This window comes from Trachemys scripta, chromosome 17 (assembly GCF_013100865.1).
Source record: "Trachemys scripta elegans isolate TJP31775 chromosome 17, CAS_Tse_1.0, whole genome shotgun sequence".
In the NCBI taxonomy this organism is placed as follows: Eukaryota; Metazoa; Chordata; order Testudines; family Emydidae; genus Trachemys; species Trachemys scripta.
The window spans coordinates 23,248,076-23,263,101 of record NC_048314.1 but is presented as its reverse complement, the minus strand read 5'-3'; the positions used below and the strand labels follow the sequence as shown (position 1 = coordinate 23,263,101).

Sequence of the window (15,026 nt, the reverse complement as noted above, 5' to 3'; positions counted from 1 at the left end):
CTATCCTGTTTCCAAAACCAGTGTTGCTTCTTGGGATAGGTTTTTCCAGTCCCTGTACTTGGGGGGTATTTTGTATCTATTGGAGGCTGGGGGAATTCATCAATCCTTATTTATGAGATGATGAGTCTGTTTTGAGAGGAAGGTTCAATCCCTATGTATAGGAAGTACAGTCTACTGGGGAGGGCCAAGCCCCTATTTACGGGACAGGTCCTGGCCCTCATTTACAGGGTCTTTAAGATGGGGATCTCAGCCCCTATTTATGTTGTGTTATGGAGGGACTCAACCACATTTACAAGACATTTGTGGGCCTGACTCCTTCTTGTGGGGTATTTCAGGGAGTGTTCGGGTCCCGTTTACAGGCTGTTTGGGGGTCCCAGCCAATGTTTACAAGGTGTGCTAGAAGAGGAACCCAGCTTCTGTTTATGGGATGCTCTAGGGCAGTGTTTCTCAAAGACTGGTCTGTGAACCTGATCCAGTCCCTGAGATTTCCCTGGCAACAGTTTAGGAAGGCTGCAAGCCAGTCCCTGGTATCACAAAGGTTGAGAAACTGCTCTAGGGGAGGGTCTCTGCCTGGAGCCGAGAGGTGGTGGTGGTGGTCCTGACCCCGTCTATGGAGTATGGGGAAGTAGGTCCGGTTATGAGGTGTCTTGCAGGGGGAACCCGGTCCCTCTTTATGAGTGTCTTTGGCAGGACGCTCTGAGGGGGCCGCCCCCTGTTTAAGTGTATGGGGCGGGGGGTCAGGTTCCTCTTTCCCCTCAGGAAACGTCGAATTCGGTTGAACGATGTGCACGCGCTTGCTCTGCGTTGCCATGACAACCCAGGCGCGGCGGCGAGCCAGGAAGTCAAGTCCTCGCGCTGCCTCGTCGGGCCGGGCCGAGGCCGTACTACAGCTCCCAGCAGCCTTTGCGCCGCGCTGTGACTCTGCCTGGGCGACCCTGGCGCTGGCTGGGATGGAGTGAGTCTGAGGGGCAGGCGGAGGAGAGAGCACAGCCCACCGAGCCCCTCCACCCCCGGCCCGGGCCCATGCGGCCCCCCAGAGACCATGGGATCCAGGATCAAGTGAGTGCCCGGGAGAGCCCCTCAGCCCAGCTGCTGGGTCTCCCAAGGCAGGGCAGGGCAGGGGAGAATGGGGGAGCCCCTCAGCCCAGCCTGCAGGCCCCAGGAGAGGGGAGAGGAGGGCAAAGGGGGGAAGCCTCCTTGCGCAGCTCGCAGGCCCGAGGGGAGGGCAGGGCAAAGGGGGGGAAGCCCCCCTGCTCCGCCTGCAGGCCCCCGGGGAGGGGAGCTTCCTCCATCCCCAACATCCGCTTTGTCACCTGCCTGAAGGATGGCCCCCTCCCTGCCGGGCTCACAATGGTGGGTGTGTAGGGCCGGACACTGAGGACGGTGTCCCTTGTGTGCATCATCGGGGGAGAAATCTGTCTGTTTGCAGGCCTGGGGGACAGGGCTGTCTGAGGTGGGGATGCCCTCAGGGGGCAACCCTCGCTGTTCAGGTGCTAGGGATGAAGGGGGTAGCTGGTGATAAGAGGCCTCTATCTTCCCTGTTTAGGATGGGTGTCTCTAGTCAAGGCTAGAGGGAAGGATTGAGCCTTGAGCCAGCAGGCCTAGAAAATGAGGAGTGAATATGGATGAAGGGGGGGGGGGGCTTTAAGGGAAGGGGGGATAGAGGCTGTGGGGAGTCCTGGGTTGAAACTGCTGCTATCGCCCCTCCGCATACAGCAGATTCCATTAAGATGGGGGCCCTGCCAGAGGTGCTAGCTGGGTAAGCCTTACTTTCATATTCAGGGCTGTCAGATTAAAACAACTAAGAACGTGAATAAATTGAGATTTTTAGAAAAGCTAAGATGATAAATGTCTGAGAAGCAGATTTGTGCATGAGACACCTGTTCTCATCCAGAGGGTGCTGACATGTTTGTGTACAATAATATTGGTGAATGGGGCTGATCAGGTGGCTCTGCTCTTACTTTACAGAGCACTCTGGGTGATTGCTGTTCCTCTCTCAGGGCACTTTCCTGTTCGGTTGCTTAGAGTTCTAATTTGTCACCCCTCTTGTTTAGCATGTGCAAACATCAGGTAGCAGCTACAAACTGGTCAGCTGTTTTTGATCTATGGACAGCTAGGAGGTTGTGCCCATTCTTGTGACTACATATTGTAATTTTCATCCGTGTCTCTGTCACCTCAAGATTAGGTACTGCAATACGTTCTACATAGGATTGCATGTTAAATCTATTCAGAAACTTCAGCTGGTACAGAATTTGGTGACACGCTTAAATGATGTTTCCTTCTGCATGGATATTGAACCTGTGCTCTACAAGCCTCTCTGACTGCCCATTGATTTCTGGGTTGATTTTAAGATTTTGTTTTTGATTTATAATGGGTTAGCACCTACTTGTCTAAAGGAAATATTGTTGGATTTGTAGTAAGCACAGGTGTCTGAAGTGCAACCCCACTGATGTGAGAGAAGGGTGGGTAACAGCGCATTCTGTTAAGACCCCATGGCCTTTGGGACTCTCAAACTTGAGTTGTTGCTTTCCCACTTGGTCTGTCAGTCTTCAAGGTGTGCTGCAAGGCCCACTTCTCCCTCATCCATAAGGAGATGTAGGTGAGGGGTAGAGTTGGGTATTGATGGTATAATACTCTCGGGAAATTTTCTGGGGAGGTTAATATTTAGCTAATGTTGTTGCTGGATGAATTGATTTGATGTTGGGGTAATTAAGAGGTCTCTTTTTTACTGTATTTTACAAAAATTGTCAAGGGTGCCCAAATAAAATAAGGACAAACTTTAAAAATGGTCTTAAAATGAATGCAGAATGAAGGAATCTCCATCCAAATGCGTGAGATAGGTCTGCTTGCTTCATAGCCCTCTGTAAGTCACCCAAAGATTTTCTGTTAAACATACTCTCTGAAGTAGCTTTCACCTTTTGCATTGCTAGAGAAAATAAAACTTGTTAATCAGCCAACATGGATTTTTGTTTCTGCAGTTTTGCAAGTCCTCTTTTTGTTTAGATTCCCACATATTTATTACCAGTTCTCTGCAGAAAAATGAAAAAATTGAATTAAGACATGAAACCCATATTAAATCTCTTTGAAGAAGTGCATAGCACATTTGAAATTATTATACATAATTTCATCAAATAACTTCATGGTTCGATTCACTTTGGTTAATTTAACTAGCAGTTAAATTTTTTGAAAAATGTTAACTTTAAGTTAATTGAAGTACTTACAAATTGCTACCATCCTTCAAAAGTGTTCAGCTTCTTTTTTTGAAAATCTAAAGTAGTCCCAACTCCTACCTCAATTTCTTTTTCTTCTCTTTCCCTGCCCATTTCCTCCCCACCCCCATCTCCTTCCCAGTAGATCTTTCCTCGCAAAGGAAAACAGATTAGTTGTTTATTAAATTAGTGGGATTGTTTGCAGACAATTTTCAATGGGTGTCTTAATTTTTTGAAACGCAAAATTTCGCTGTCAGGATCTCTGTTTTGTTTGAGTTGTGAGCATCTCTTTTAAAAGCATTTTATGTGTCAGGAGGATGTAATTGAAGATACTTTTCCTGCAAGGAAACAGCTAGTGATGTACTCCTTTCTTTTCTAGGATCTGAAATTAACTAAACAAAGAAGAAAATTAATTGATTGTGTCAGATGGCAGTTTTGGATTTCCTGCCCACATGTGCAATATTGCTTTAGGAAAATGGTGAAGATTTTTAGGCTTTAGTTTGGATAGTTCTTGATTGTGAAGTGCAAAAGTTTGTAAAGTAGTTTTTTTGTGTTTACTACCAGTTAGACATTAAAACTTGTATGTTCAGACTTATAGTGCTAAATAATTGGCTTTCTATATAAAGTTCAATAGAAAGTGTGGGATTTAGGTGAAAGAGGAGCATATTAAATATAGCTAGAGTAATGATGTGTTGTACTTGAACAACACAGGAGCAGACAGTTTGCACGAAATATTGTGTAATTTTTGTGTAACCGGTGGATAGAGTAAGGAGGAATGTAGAGGAGATCAATAAATGTTCAATTGGCTGTAAGTTGGCAGGAATGTTGTTCGGGAACCAATTCTGTTTCTTGCTGAACCATGCAGAAACAAGGCATTTAGGAAACAGTTACTTTACTAAATAAAATAAACTTGCACTAGAGTTATTTTTTGTCTGACCTGAAAATTCCAGGACATAAAGTTGGTAGAGAGGCTAGAAGCAATAGGAAGTAATATGGGACACTGTCGGTGGGCAGATGCAAAATGTTCTACAATGGCAAAAGGCAGTGCTGAGTGAGATGAAAGACTAAAAGAGAAACTGAAGTCTAACTAGTTCCATGTCCTGTTGATATCCCTCAAAATATGTATGCAGGTAAGAGAACCTTTTTAAAGAGAATCAGTTCAGGGGTTTTAAGTGCTTTGACCTTGACCCGGATACTAAATTGCAGAATCACCATGGTAGCTGGCCTCTTAGTAAACAGCTTTCTTTTACATCAGGGGTTCTCAAACTGGGGGTTGTGAGCTGCCAGCCTCCACCCAAACCCCGCTTTTCCTCCAGCATTTATAATGATGTTAAATATATTAAAAAGTGTTTCTTTAATTTATAAGGGGGTCGCACTCAGAGGCTTGCTGTGTGAAAGGGGTCATCAGTACAAAAGTTTGAGAACCACTGTTTTACATGTTGATGGGAACCAATGACGTGGACTGTTATGAATGTAGAGATTGGAGGTTTACATTTTTAATTCAAATAAAAATTTGTGATAAAGTACAGTAGTGTATCATAATATTTGAAACATGATGTCCTGATGCAGTTGTTACTTTTCAGCATAAATGATTGAACTGTAAAGAGGGTGACTTGATGAACATTTGGAGAAAATTAATTGGAATCAATTGTTGTCCAAATATGTCCTCTAGAAAAGTAACTTATGTGCAACAGGATACAATAATGGCAATTAACTGTGAAAGTGCCAACAACTAATGCCTTCAGAAGTAAAAGCACGGGAGAGGGTGTGATAAATGGAATTAAGCTGAATTAGACATTTTGTGAAAACTGACCTTAAATAACTCAGAACATTTAATTTAACAGTCAAAGATTCTTAATGCTTTGCTTTAGAACTATTTTTGGTTATCAGGAATTTTAGAAGTTAGTGAAATTGCTTAAAATGGATTTTAGTGGATCTTGAAGCCAAAATTTGTTACCTGAGTGAGTGTCATAGATAGGAATGCTAATTAAAAATGAAAATGCAGTGGTGTACTACAAGTAAACAGTCAATAATTTGTGTGCACCTCTGGTCATGTGGCACTAAGAAGACAATTATTAATAATAGTATTTGGCACTTACATAGCTCTTGTCATCAGTATTAACTTATCTTCATGACCCCTTGGTTTAGGTAACTAAGTACTATTACTATTTGACAGAAGGGTCAACTGAAGTGTAGAGGTTAAATGAGTTGTGGCAGGCTCCAGAGGGCGTCAGTATCAGATCTTAATAATCTTCTCTCCTTTTCAAAGTTAAAATGTTCCTTCCCAGTAAGAGCTTGGGTGCACTGAAGTTGCCATAAAGACATGTTGACTATAAGAATTTATAATAGTTGTGGAATGTTAGAGTTCTGGACTAAGAATTTTGATCATATCCTTGAATTACAATTGTTCAGTGTAATTCATGATAAAATAAATGAATTAAAGTTGATCTAAATTTTCCAGAACAAGTGATTTAATATCCATAATTGTTAGTCTAAAGATTTTTTTCTTAGTTGTCTTGGTTGTTGCAGTTAAGAATGGGTAATAAAGGCGAAGGGAATGTTACAAGTCCTTTAATATCTGGCCAAAGACACAGGAGATCAAATTTGAACACATGTTTTATCAGAGACACAAGGTGGATGAGGTAATATCTTCTATTGGACCAATTTTTGTTGGTGAGAGAGACAAGCTCTTGAGCTTTCAGTCATTTTGTATCTGCTTTTACAAAATAAGAAAGTTATTCAATTCCTAAACCAAATATGTCATGGGAGGTGAAGCAGGAGGTATAGATGTAACAACCTATTGTATTAAAAGGATATATGGAAGTGGGGGTACGGGGGATGGCTCAGATGAGATGCATCCAATGGTGCTGCAGTAAGTGATAAAAGCTGCTGAAGCATTGACAAATACTAATCCGTCTTTCTTAGTTCAGGAGAAATTTTCTGAGGACCACAATGTGGTTAGTATAATGTAATTTAAATAAAGGTCCAGAGACTTAGCAGGAAATTACACTGCAATTTGACAGTGGTTGTGGTGACAACGTGTGTGTGGAAGAGGAAGATGTAATCAAGACATTTATAAATTGGGTTGTTTTCAAACTCCCATTTACATGGGGGGAGGGGGGGGAGAAAGGTTGGTCCAAGAGGAGGAGGAGATGATGAAAAATGTAAGTGGGGCAAAACCCTATAAAGCAAGCAGTTGGCCAAACCTTTTGATATGCATGCTGTATGGTGGGGATGTCCACTGTCCAGGGGCAATATCCAGGGGACAAATCAACCTCAGGATGCAAGGATTCCCATGAGGGACTTTGCTTCTGTATCAGCCTTTGAGTAGGAGGTGTCTGATAAATTTGAAGCCCCCATCCCCACCCCAGCCTCCTCTTGCTGCTGTAAGGAAGAAGGAGCTTTCTCTCTCCCCCACTCAGTCTCTTGTGTTCTGTGAGGGTGTAGGGAGGGTCTCCACTACTTTACCCTTAACTAGTTGCCTGCAAGTTGCTGTGCTGAGGGTGAGATTCTTCCTTACCCTTCCCCAGCATCTGCTGTTTGAGACAGTTATAACTCCAGTGCCTCTCCTACAACTCCTAGCTTTCCTTAGTACCAGCAGAGTGAAATTGCTCAGTTTTTTGTCATTATTACTTTTGCCTTCACGGTTCCAAATAACAATGATGAAAAATGCTCATTTTTTCACTCTGTTGCAGCTTGCTTATCTGCTGACTTTGGATGGCAGCTTGATATCAGCTTGTACTCAGCTCATGTTTGGAAGAGTGCCTTCATAACTGTAAGGGATAGAAATGTAATTTTAAAAAAGTTGAAGGCATAGGTTCTGCAGAAGCTTTTGGGAAAGAGTCCTACTTGCTATGGGCATGTGGGTTTCCCAAGCTCTGATCATAATGAAAGTGCAAAAAATTGTAATCATACATTTGTCTGTTGGCAGGGGCGAGAAGGATTTAATGCCACCAGGCAAATGGATGAGTACAATTTTTCAAGGCTATTCTATGCTTTATATGGGCTGATCCACACTAACCCCCCAGTTCGAACTAAGATACGCAACTTCAGCTACGTGAATAACGTAGCTGAAGTTGAAGTACCTTAATTCGAACTACAAAATACTTACCGCGGGTCCACACGTAGCAGGCAGGCTCCCCCGTCGACTCCGCATACTCCTCTCGCGGAGCAGGAGTATCGGCGTCGATGGCGAGCACTTCCGGGATCGATTGCTTACCGCTGAACCCGGAGGTAAGTATAGACGTACCCTATTTCTTTAAAAATTTACAATTCTGTTGTTGAGATATTTAAAAATAAAATAGTTTGCTTGCTGGGTTGCAAACAACGTTGGAAGTCTTCCCTTTTGGCTGGATAGCAGTAATTGGCAAACACGGATTCTAGAATCCTGCAGGTGTCCAACAGCAAAGCAAAAAAAGTTAATGTCAAACTCCACTGAACACAAAACAAATCAATATTTTTTTATTTTTAAAACATCTTTCATCAAGGATTTTAAAGCACCTTGCAATTATATTTACAATTATCTCATTATGGAAAGAATCAATGTAAGCTGGTACTTATGCCTATTTCATACATGGGTAAAGCATGTATTTAGACGCAAGGTGATTTGTTCAAGGTCATCACCAGTAAGTGATATGGCGAGGAGCAGAACCCGGGAGTCCTAACCTCTCAGGTCCCTGCTCATAACTAATAGACCAGTAAATATCGGAGACTATGCAGCACGAAAATAACATTACTTTTTACCTGGGCATGCACTTCAGTTTTATTTTAGATAAATATACAGTAATGAGGCATTGAGTGAAGAATTACAAAGAGGAAGTATCTGCAAAATGATCAGTAGCTGCAGCAAACTGACATGAAAGGGATTTGAAAGTTGCCAAAAATCCTGTAAGCTTTCAGTCCATGTCTAGCTGCAGGAAAGAAGGCAAACTGGCTGTCTGGTTTCCTTGATCTGGAAATATACTATAAATAAATAAAAGGAGGTGGTAGTACTGATAAAATACTGGTTAGGCTTCATGCAGAGCATTTCATACAGTGGTGCAGGTCACTCTGTGCTGGAATGAATGTAGTTATTCTGAAAGGGGTTTAGTGTAAAGCAGCCTGAATGCTACCAAGTCTCAGCAGATTTTACTAATAAGGAATGTTTTACTCTCATTACTGGAGTTGTTACTCCTTTGAAAAGAGGAAAGTTATCCACATATCATTGTCATGTCCATCCTAAACTGTTGCATAGCATTGCTTTGTGCTGTAAAATCCATGTTGCATTCTATTCCAGAGGTGACTGCGTTTCAAATGATGTGTGAAAAGATTCCTATATATGTAATTTTGTAATTCGCTTTGAGACCATTAACACGAAGAGCACTAAACAAATGAGGCCTCCTAATATCATTCTAGACCAGTGGTTCTCAAACGGGGGTTCATGAAATGTTACAGGGGGTTCTTGGGGAAAAAATCCCTAATAGCAGACAGAGCTGTCCCTAGGGACCCTGGCACGGGGCCAGCAGCCCGGAGCCCCTGGACCTCCAAGACCTAAGCAGGTCAAAGCAAGCATATCTATCACACTGAGGAGATTTAAACTTCAAGATTCCTTATAAGAAATGGAGGAGGAGATTTTTTGCTGTTTTTAAAATTAAATAGGCAGCTCGTATTGTTTTTAAAATTATTATGAAGACAAGTTTAAGCTTTGTTGTAACGTGCGCTGTTTGCCTGGACTGCTCAAGACCTGAATGCTTGTGTAGGAGGAGCTCTTTGAGTTGGCTTCTTAAATACCTTCATGCTGTTTCACATCTGATACTCCTTGATGAAACCTAGGAGCCTTGTCTTATAACAGGTTTATTCAAAGTGATACAGGCTATGAAAGTGAGATCTTGGAAGAGTGTTGCCGTTTTCATAATGTAATAATACTGTAATGATTAATAATAAGTGTGTAATAAGCATATCATAAAATAAATTTTATATTTCCAGGATAACTGCTTTTATAATTTATACTCAGGTAAAGGAGAAAATCCCAGGAAATGTTCATTTTTAGGAGGGGGTCGCGAGACTTAACATTTTAGTGAAAGGGGTTCACAGGTTGTTAAAATTTGGGAACCACTGTTCTAGATCAGTGGTTTTCAACCTGTGGTCTGCGGATCCCTGGGGGTCCACAGACTACATATATCTAAGATTTCCAAAAGGGTCCGCACCTCCATTCGCAAATGAAAAAAGGTTGAAAACCACTGTTCTCGACAGAAAACACCAGGCAGTATAAAGGAAATGCATATATTGGTAAAAAGTTAAATTTCTATATTTCACTTGACTTTAAAGTCTGTGGCTGTACTTTCCAAGGAGCCTAAGGGAATCAGGCATCCAAATCCTGTTGAATTTCAATTGGAGTTGGATGCTTAACTGTATTAAGCTTCTTTGAAAATTCCATTTTTAGATTAAATAGACTATTTCCCAGTGTTATCTATCATGTACAAGTAGTGTCTAAGGCCAGCCCAGAATGGGCCCCCCATTGTGCTAGGCACTGTACAAACACAAAGTAGCAGATCGTCCTTGCCCTGAAGAATTTATTATCTAAATGGACAAGACAGTTGCAGGTTTGGAGAAGGGGTATAACATGCATGAAATTTCTTTTAATCAAATCTTAACACCCATCCTTACAAAATCCATATTAACATGCTCTGATGTATTACAAGACTCCACTTTTCTAAAATATACTGCAGTACCTTCTTCAAACTGAACAATAGTCAAAGTAAATGAACCAAATGAGTTTTGTGATGCTGTGTCCTTGATATTTCTAATCATATTTATGTTCTTCCTTGCTAATTAATAAAGTTTTGTAATCAATCTTGGTTCTCCCAATACTTAGTACAACTATTGAAGTTCTACTGTATTCTTGATCTGGCAAACTTTCTGATTACTAAAAGCATGGATAGAGTCTGGACTCAATGAGCACCTGGCATCAGATGAATGTAGTTTTAAACAATAAGTGATGCACAGTAATGTCTGCCAAATGTGCATATAGCATGCTTACGTTATATTTGGTAAGTTCCTCTGTGAACTGTGTGAAGTCTTGGAAGCACTTGTTCCCTTAATTCCACAAAAAGTTATAAAATGTTCAGCAAGTCCCAACAATGATTTCATTCTCCTGCTGAGGTGTTAGCTTGTTGAGGGTTAGAATGCACTCTTCGATACTAACTTTCTGACTTGGCAAAACTACTTTAATTTCATTGTTCACAGAAATAAATGGAGGCTTGTCATGGAATATTAAAAAGTAAAATTTAATGCTGCTTTGTCTGAACGTATCAATGTATAGTACTTACTTGCCAGCTGTGTAAAGCAATTTTTTCACCAAAAGACTTAAACATACCCCTTAAAATATCAAAAACTCTGTTGGTATTATATTATAAAATTTCAAATATTTTTTACAGTTACAGGATAAACTTTAATTAAGGAAACGTGCTAAACATAAAGGTAGGAATAAGCAAGGTAAGATAAGACTGCAGCAGTATATGTCAAAGGGGAATGAAGTATTACGATGTGAAACGGATAATGGAATCTCATACTGTTGTTCATCCTACATCCTCAGCCTATTCTGTAGCTAACAATCTTTTCATTTGGAGCATACTCTAACAGAGACCCCTAGTTGCAATAGTCATGCATTTTTTTTTTTTTTTTTTGGCAAATATTTATACTCCCTTGTCAGCTTTAAATTTCTCATAACTTATTAATATAGATAAAAACAGAAGGTGGCTACTAAATGGAATCAATCTGGGACTAATGCCATGTTGCATTTAAGAAAACTGAATTCTGAACAATGCTGTCAGTACCAAAAGGCACTATAAGATCGTAAATACAGTGCCCAACAGAACTGTAAATATAGCACAATTGCAGTCCATTTTTGATGCTGGTTTGGTTTTTTATTTTTTATTAATTTTCATAAAGAAACAAACACAAGAAAGGTAAACATTTTACAGCTTGTATATGTTACCAAATACTGCACATTTCACAGGATATTGAATAAAATTGTGCGACTTTACAACTTGTCAAAGCTGCAAGACCAAATGATACAAAATCGGAAAATATTACACAGACATAACGTGCTAGAGTGGAGGTAACATACACAAATAGGCAAAAATATAGGAGAGGGTTGGGGAGCATCACAAGGGAGGGGAAAAAGAGGAGAAGTCAGGTGGAGTGGAAGTCTGTCATTATTTGAGTGAAGCAATCTTTATCCAAATGTATCAAGAGATGGGGACCAATTTCTTTGATTTAATAAAATTGTTCTCTATTTTGATAAGCTATTTTTTTCTTTTGCTGGTAACTTAGACAGGTCTGAATACCATTGCTTTATTCTGGACATAAGCCCTACTCCTCCATTTTTGTAAAATCATGTACTTGATAATCCTTGGAGAACTAAAGTCTTTGTGATGGATTAAACTCAGCGTAGTAGGTACATAACCTAGGATGTAATTTTCAGCTGAGGTTTGGTTGCTGAAGCTCAGCACTGTTTTCACTCGTGTCCATCTCTCTCCATCGCTGCTTGGCTGCTGGACAGTCCCGTAGCATATGCATCAGAGTTCTTTCTTTGTTACAGTGCCAACAAACATCAGAGGACAGGGCCCCGTCTGCACAACCTCTCTGGCGTCCAGTGCATTTAAAATAGAAACTTTTTCAGTATATCAGGCGTAGTCTGAGATCCACAGAAGTATTTTTAACATTCCATAATGTGCTGTCATTGGGGTTCTTTTAAGGGCTGTGATAACTCCCCTTCCCATGCTTTCACAAAGAATTCCAGACCAATAGAGTTCCTCTTCATTAATGAAGCATCTTGGCCTCAAAGGACTCCAGTGGCTAGCAACATTGTACTCAGCTACCTTAAGGACAGTATGGATCCCTGAAATACAGCGTGAGGCAATGGTAATTGCCATTCGAAAGCCTCCTGATGAAGCGAGAAGCTATAGGCCAATTTCTCTACTATGTACAACCTATAAACTTCTTGAACATCTCCTCCTCAAAAGAATATGCCTTCTTATTGAGCCAATTATCCCTGTTGAATAGGCAGGTTTACGGCCAAAATGTAGTTGTTGTGACCAAGTTCTGGCACTCACAACTCACATTGAGGCTGGCTATCAAAAAAAACCCCTAAAGACTGGCACAGTATTTGTTGACCTGTCATCTGCGTATGATACTGTATGGATTAAGGGCCTGATGCTGAAACTTGCTAAAATTATACCTTGCCACCAAACACTTCACCTGCTGTGGACCATGCTGAATAACAGACACGTGTGGGTATACCTGGGTCATGAGACCAGCTCACCCCGTATCATAAACAACAGGCTACCACAAGGCTCTGTACTTGCACCAATCTTTTAAAATATTTACATAAGTGACATACCTCCAACTAAATTAAGAAAATTTGGATATGCAGATGATCCATGACAATCCACGCATCAAACCTCCATGACATTGAGAAAGCATTAACTGAGAACCTCCAAAATATGGAACATCATTTTCGGAAATGGAGGCTCAAACCAAACCCTGGAAAAAGAGTAGTAAGTGCATTTCATCTTGATAATAGGAGTGCCAAAAACACAGTGAAAGTAGCTTTCTGTGGTAAAAATGTGCAACATGATTACGCTCCAACATATCTCGGAGTGAAACTCGACCGCACCCTCTCCTTCCATGATCATCTTGAAAAGGTAGCTGCAAAGATAAAAACGAGAGCCAATATAATCCAGAAACTAGCAGGTACAACCTGGGGTGCACCAGCATCAGTGCTGCGAACATCTACAATAGCACTTGTATATTCAGTAGCTGAATATTGTGCACCAGTATGGAGCAGGTGCAGCCACACACGACTTGTGAATACCCTGTCTTGTCTACCATCGTTCCCCTGCCGATACACCAAACTGCTGCAACATTCCATGAACCTCAGTGAATCCAGGAAAACGGATGCCTTCCTGTTCACCAAGATCTTGACAATACCTCTCTGCGCCCCCCACCCCAAATGTCTTAAGTCCCGCAAGCCTTTCTGGGAACTTTTGTTTAGCCTCATGCAATCAGGCTGTGTTCAGGAGGAGGCTTGGAAAGCAGATTGTGCTAAACAAGACTTAAACCTTGTGCCAGATCCAACACAGAAGGTTCCTAGGTTTGGCTTTAAGTGTCCTTCAACTAGTTCTTCCAAATTATATTTTTTTCCCTTCAATTTGCAAGTCTGGGTTACCCCAGAGAGGTGTTTTGCATGATGGTGAGGATGAAATTGGTCGCTTTAACTAGGATGGCCCAGACCCTTTGTGTAGTCACCACTGTAGTCACCTTATTTTTCTCAATAGGACAAAAAGAGGAACTGAGGATCTGCAAGAGGGATTGGATGCATTGATATCTGTTTGAGTCCCACCCATGTGGGTATAAGGGTGTTAGCTTGTTGGAACCAGTGACATCTGTGATATGACAAAAGCATAATAATAATTTTGTAGGTCTGGGAACCCAAATCCCCCCTTGGCTATAAGGGAGCTGGAGTTTTTTAAGTGATAGTTGTGGGCATTGACCCGTCCCTCCAGTCTCTAATAATATTATTAAATTTTCTAAAATAAAACAGAGGGATATATACAGATAGGCCGCTTAAATATAGAGGAACCTAAGCAGAATATTCATTTTTTATCATTTAATTCTTTCCCATAGGCTCAGGTAGAGAGGATGCCACCTATTTGTTTCACTAGTTATTTGAAAGAGTACAGGATCTAAATTTATCTTCACTACTTTGTTAATGTTCTTGGTACTTTTATACCTAGCTACTTAATTGCGTTTGCTTATGGAGATTCTATTGCAAAAAAGCCCCATTATATGACAATTGGGAGATTTCGAGTAGTTCTGATTTTTCCGTTTATTTTGTAACCAAATATTGCTCAGAATTTTTGAATTAGTGATAGGAGGCCTGGAATAGTGGTTTCTGGCTTAGATATGTACAGAAGGGCGTCATCCGCATATAACATCAATTTATGCTCCATGGAACCAAGTTGTATGTCTTGAATATCTGGATGAGCCCAGGTAGCTATTGTCAGGGGCCCAAGAACCAAATAAAAAAAGTAGTGGAGTCGTGGGCACCCTTGAGTGGTACCCCAGAAGAGACTGAAAGTGTCTAAGGTCACATGGTTGGTTGTGATATGAGAGGTTGGTTGAGAATATAATGATTGTATTCAGGAACTAAATAGGAGTCCAAATTCAAATTTTTGTAGAGTACAAAACATAATTCTCCAGTCTGCTCTATCAAAAGCCTTTTCTTCATCTAAGGCTAATATGGCTCAGGGTCATCTTATTTCACTGCTATAATACCAGTAAGTTGTCATGACAGCCTCTGACAAACCCGACTTGATTTGGGTGTATGATAGAACCTAAAACCTTCTCCAGTCTCATATCTGGAACTTTTGCCAATAAATTGATGTCACTATTAATAAGTGAAATTGGAACATAATGTGGCCTAAGTTCCCTTTAAGCTGCGTGGCCATGCAGCAGCCTATTAAGTGCAGGTGCTCAGGGCTGCGGCGGGGAGAGATGGTACTTCCCCAGCCCCAGACCTGCCACGGCCGGGGGAGAGGCGCCCCTTCCCCAGCCCAGGACCTGCCGTGGCCAGGGGAGAGATGCCCCTCCCCCATTCGCAGCTGGGACAGGCTGGGTTTGGGGAAGAGGCACCCTGGCCTCAATACAGCTCGGCAAAGCTGCCGTGGTGGGGAGAAGCGCCTCTCCTCCCCCAGCCCAGGTGCTGCTGCGGGGTGGGGGGAGTTCTCTCTCCCTGCTGTAGTCTCAGGGCAGCCTGCACCCCAAACCCCTCAT

The 15,026-nt window shown here is 41.6% G+C and overlaps 1 protein-coding gene across 7 annotated transcripts in view; it reads left to right on the top strand.

The window, feature by feature from the left end:
* The first annotated feature begins 913 nt into the window (after positions 1–913).
* The window catches only part of DENND1A (DENN domain containing 1A), a 358,648-nt gene continuing 344,535 nt past the window's right edge, over positions 914–15,026 (top strand). For all 7 annotated transcript variants that reach the window (XM_034793394.1, XM_034793392.1, XM_034793396.1 and 4 more), the window contains exon 1: positions 914–1,059. In XM_034793394.1, coding sequence (XP_034649285.1) covers positions 1,043–1,059 — 17 coding nt within the window. In that variant the 5' untranslated portion in view covers positions 914–1,042. The remainder of the gene's footprint in view (positions 1,060–15,026) is intronic.